The sequence below is a fragment of the Camelina sativa genome, chromosome 13, assembly GCF_000633955.1.
Source record: "Camelina sativa cultivar DH55 chromosome 13, Cs, whole genome shotgun sequence".
Taxonomy (NCBI): Eukaryota; Viridiplantae; Streptophyta; class Magnoliopsida; order Brassicales; family Brassicaceae; genus Camelina; species Camelina sativa.
Window position 1 is genome coordinate 5,104,961 of NC_025697.1, and position 4,847 is coordinate 5,109,807.

Sequence of the window (4,847 nt, forward strand, 5' to 3'; positions counted from 1 at the left end):
TCAAACCCTCCTTACATAATAAGTCTCAAATGTGATTCCAAACTTCAAAAAAGAAAAAAAAGATTAACGTCTATCACACACATACAGATGCCTTGTTATCTTCTCCTTAGAAATCTTATAAACTTATATTAACTGACCAGACCATCCTGATGAATCCAAAATAAAGTCTCATAAGACAAACATATCATTGTCATTATCTGGCTGAATCATTGCCGTAACAAGAAATTTTGTAAAATTCATAATTTTTAATTACGTAAATCATAATTTGCTAACTTGTGTTATCAACAAAGAAGAAAAACATATCTTAAAAATTTGGAAGACAATTTAAACTTTTTAAATTAATATGTTACGAAAAATATTCCGCTTTACAAAACAAAAGATCCATGCGCCCAACAATATTTAAATCACATAATTAAATCGTTAAATAACCAATCTTAGTACTCTCATTTGACAAAATCTCCCATAACTACTTTTTTATGGTTTCTTTAGCGGAATTCTCAACTTCTCAACCTAGTGTATAAGATTTCATTATCATCTCATACAAAAATGTTATTATTTAGTTATGAAGGAGATTGTCTAACCCCCCTGCAATTTAGAGTTTTAGACTATATTAGTCACAAGTTAAAATCTTTGGTATATTCAAAACTATAGTGAAATATTTGACAGTTCTTTTTGGTCGGTGGGGTACTTGACATTTGGAAGATAAGAACAGACAAATTTTGTAACAAAATGAAAATCCCAGGATTTGCTCTCAACCTTTGTCCTAATAAATCCTAAATGTTGTTTTACTTTAAATACCAAAATTACAGACAAGCTTTTGTCCTAAACTCCCTCCCTATCAACAAACCCTATAACCCTTTGAACCGAAGGCCAGCGAAGTAAAAACACATTCTATTCATAGTCATTCACAACCAAATCACCTAATTTTTCTTGCTAAAGAAGAAACAAAAACCAGGGAAGAAAAAAAAAATTAAGAGAAGAAAATTACACAAAAAAATTAAAAACCTTTCTATTTTCTCTTCCTCCTTTGAGCATTTACCTCTTCCTTTGAGCTTTTACCTCCTCCTCCCCCACCCTTTTATGCAACAATGGGAAATTGTTGCTCTCACGGACAGGACTCGGCCGATAACGGAGATGGACATGCACTGGAAAACGGAGCTACCACTTCAAATGCTGCCAATAAGACTGGTCCAACCGCGGAAGCTTCTGTACCACAATCTAAACATGCGCCTCCCTCTCCTCCTCCTGCAACAAAACAAGGCCCTATAGGCCCTGTCTTAGGTCGACCCATGGAAGATGTAAAATCTTCATATTCTCTAGGGAAAGAGCTTGGGCGAGGCCAATTTGGTGTCACCCACCTCTGCACACAGAAGGCAACAGGTCAGCAATTTGCTTGCAAGACGATTGCAAAAAGGAAGCTTGTGAACAAGGAAGACATTGAGGATGTAAGAAGAGAAGTGCAGATCATGCATCACCTGACTGGTCAACCTAATATTGTGGAGCTTAAAGGAGCTTATGAGGATAAGCATTCTGTGCATTTGGTTATGGAGCTTTGCGCAGGTGGAGAGTTGTTCGATAGGATTATTGCTAAAGGACATTACTCGGAGAAAGCAGCTGCTTCGTTGCTAAGAACCATTGTTCAGATTGTGCATACTTGCCATTCCATGGGGGTTATTCACAGGGATTTAAAGCCAGAGAACTTTCTGTTACTCAACAAAGATGAAAATTCTCCTCTCAAAGCCACGGACTTTGGGCTGTCGGTTTTCTACAAGCCAGGTTTTGAATCAGCATCATTGTAAAGTCCTGCATAACAAATAAAACGGGTCAAGGTTATACTCATAGATTTTTTGTTTCCGCTGTGTTGTTACAGGAGAGGTGTTCAAGGATATTGTGGGGAGTGCTTATTACATTGCACCTGAGGTTTTGAAAAGGAAGTATGGACCAGAAGCCGATATTTGGAGTATAGGTGTCATGTTGTATATCCTCTTGTGTGGTGTTCCACCATTCTGGGCTGGTAAAGATATATTCTACTTCTTATTTTTATCTACCCAAAAAATATATTAAACATATATGGAGATGTTTTTATATTCATGTGTTGTGTATTTACCTGATCATAGAGTCGGAGAATGGGATATTCAACGCCATCCTAAGGGGACATGTTGATTTCTCAAGCGATCCATGGCCATCTATCTCGCCTCAGGCGAAGGATCTTGTTAAGAAGATGCTCAACTCTGATCCCAAGCAAAGACTAACAGCTGCCCAAGTTCTAAGTAAACATCTATTAACATACCAAAAATGTCAAAAGCATAACAATCTCTCTGTGCAATTTAAAATATTGTCTCTAATGTTTTTACCCTTTGTAAAGACCATCCATGGATCAAGGAGGATGGAGAGGCACCAGATGTTCCTCTTGACAATGCGGTGATGTCCAGGCTCAAGCAGTTCAAAGCAATGAACAATTTCAAGAAAGTTGCATTACGGGTAACAATCATATTCCTTACCCAATAGAAAATAATATAGCTTTCAGTATATTATTCTAACCTGAAACCTTCCAACAGGTGATAGCAGGGTGCTTATCAGAGGAAGAGATCATGGGGTTAAAGGAGATGTTTAAAGGTATGGACACTGATAGCAGTGGAACAATAACACTCGAGGAGCTAAGACAGGGACTAGCTAAACAAGGTACAAGGTTGTCAGAATACGAAGTCCAGCAGCTAATGGAAGCTGTAAGTCCTTTGGATACTAGCAAGAGTTTAGCTTAAGTCAAATGCTGAGCAACAGTAAAGGAGACTCACTACCGATTTTTTGTTTTTTTTGCTCTGCGTTACATGGAATTCTACAGGCTGATGCTGATGGTAATGGAACAATAGACTATGGTGAGTTCATCGCAGCCACAATGCACATTAACAGACTTGACAAAGAAGAACATCTTTACTCAGCCTTCCAACACTTTGACAAAGACAACAGTGGGTAAGTACTCAACAATTTGTTATTCATAAAAGAATTTATGCACCAAAAGCAATATGAAACTTGTTAGGCAACAAAAATTTCACCTTAAAATAATGCTTGCTGTTCCTCAGATATATCACAATGGAAGAGCTAGAGCAAGCCCTACGGGAGTTTGGCATGAATGATGGCAGAGACATTAAGGAGATAATTTCCGAGGTTGATGGAGACAATGTAAGTAACTACAGTTCCTTCAAAAATGTAACAAGCAACTCGCAGTCTCATTAGTAGTAACCAAAATTTATAATGAAATTAACAATTGCAGGATGGTCGGATAAACTATGATGAATTTGTGGCAATGATGAGAAAAGGAAACCCGGATCCTATCCCAAAGAAGCGGCGTGAGATGTCATTTAAATAAACAATTATTGAAGTAGAGGAAGAGAGGAGGAGATAGAAGGAGAGCAGCACATTGGGTCGAGAAACTCATCTTCCTTTTCACAAATGAGAGAGATAAGGCAAAGCAAATATCAAAGAGAAAAGTTATTCTAAAGTTATGCTCGGACCGCTAATGATTGAACTGGAAGATATCTTTTAGGGAGGAGAGGGCTCAAGAAGGAAGACAAAATCATAAACTGGAGGGTTTGGGGGAGGTGTTTGATGTATGTACATTTTATTTTCTAGTTGTCTACTAGTGCTTAAAGTGCCATGGGGTTTCTCAATGTACTTAAAAAATTCTTTTATCAATTCTCTTGTATGTGTTTAGTGAAATTTGTTCTTACTTCCTAGCAAAACAGTGAGCACCAATTTGGAAAAATAATCATAGAGCTAAACACATATATCAACAACGGCTAAGGCAGAGTGAACCTAAAACCAAATCGATCAAGGCCTTCATCAGAACCTACGATTAGTTCTCCCTAAATATCCTTCAAACAAGGTTATCAACTGCATCAAAGTAATAAAATTTCGTAAGAGCAATAGCTAAATTTGGAGTAAAAAAGATGTATTTTTTCACTGATTGGTCGATGTAAAGGACAAAAGAGCAAACACACATAACCAAAACCATACAGATAAAAAGAGTTTCACATCTTCCCCCAAATTAAAAACCCTAAATTGCAGCAATAACAGGAAAACCAAAGGAATCGAAGAAGACAAATTACGTATCTTTAGTAGAGACTCCATACTTCTCCTGCAGCTTGGTGATCTCCTCTTCAGTCTTCTTCTGGTCAAACTTCTTGCTCATCTTCGCGTGTTGGTAATACAGCACGATTAGGTATCGATTCGCGACGTTGAAGCCGGAGAGATGGTCGACGGCGTTCTTGGCGTCGTAGATATCCTCGTAAACGACGAACGCCGTACCTTTGGTCGCCTTGTCGCAACCGATTCGAATCTGGCGGATGGCGCCGTACTTGCCGAAGATATCGTACATCTCCTCGCTCGTTATGTTGAAGGGAAGGTTACGAACATAGAGCACTCGGTTCACCTCCGGTGGGAGTCTTGTGTTTGCCTTCCGTAGACTGATTGTCGTCATACCCTTCTTCTTCTTCTTCTTCTTCTTCCTTTAGCCGCGGGTGAGATTTGTTGTTTCCGTCGCCGAGAGAAAAATATCTTTTGTATCGGAAAAATATTGAAATTATAAAGCCTCCTCGCGAAAGAGTAATTCTCTCATGAATAAAAGGGTAAAAACGTCTTTACACATGCTGGCTTGGGGATTCTTTTGTTGTTATTGACGGTACTTATATGTAAACCAATTCCACCAGAAGTAACCGCCTTAGTTGATCGCTACATTGATTCAATTGGGCCTGTTTAACCTGAAGCCCATTACAACAAAAAACACTCTTAAGCCCACAGATTCCTTCTTTGACTTTCTTCTCTTCTTCTTCCTTTTTCTTAGATTGCCT

At 38.4% G+C, this 4,847-nt stretch overlaps 2 protein-coding genes across 3 annotated transcripts; one reads left to right on the top strand and one right to left on the bottom strand.

Moving 5' to 3' along the window:
* Positions 643-4,017, top strand: LOC104735232 (calcium-dependent protein kinase 17). 2 transcript variants are annotated; one of them, XM_019235157.1, is made up of 8 exons: positions 643-1,776; positions 1,871-2,014; positions 2,118-2,270; positions 2,366-2,481; positions 2,559-2,751; positions 2,787-2,970; positions 3,081-3,180; positions 3,272-4,017. In XM_019235157.1, the coding sequence occupies exons 1-8, from the start codon at positions 1,089-1,091 to the stop codon at positions 3,365-3,367; spliced, it is 1,674 nt and encodes a 557-aa protein (XP_019090702.1). In that variant the 5' UTR covers positions 643-1,088; the 3' UTR covers positions 3,368-4,017. The 2 variants fall into 2 exon arrangements, with proteins under 2 accessions (XP_019090702.1, XP_010453282.1); XM_010454980.2 differs by having other exon boundaries at positions 645-1,776; positions 2,559-2,726; positions 2,843-2,970.
* On the bottom strand, positions 3,937-4,618 carry LOC104735231 (splicing factor 3B subunit 6-like protein). Its single transcript, XM_010454979.2, has one exon. The coding sequence runs from the start codon at positions 4,475-4,477 to the stop codon at positions 4,103-4,105; it is 375 nt and encodes a 124-aa protein (XP_010453281.1). The 5' UTR covers positions 4,478-4,618; the 3' UTR covers positions 3,937-4,102.

Coding starts and splice junctions, on each gene's coding strand:
- LOC104735232 (XM_019235157.1), top strand. CDS start 1,089: ATGGGAAATTGTTGCTCTCACGGACAGGACTCGGCCGATAACGGAGAT. Junction 1,777..1,870: donor GTCGGTTTTCTACAAGCCAG/GTTTTGAATCAG, acceptor GTGTTGTTACAG/GAGAGGTGTTCAAGGATATT. Junction 2,752..2,786: donor TCCTTTGGATACTAGCAAGA/GTTTAGCTTAAG, acceptor GCAACAGTAAAG/GAGACTCACTACCGATTTTT.
- LOC104735231 (XM_010454979.2), bottom strand. CDS start 4,477: ATGACGACAATCAGTCTACGGAAGGCAAACACAAGACTCCCACCGGAG.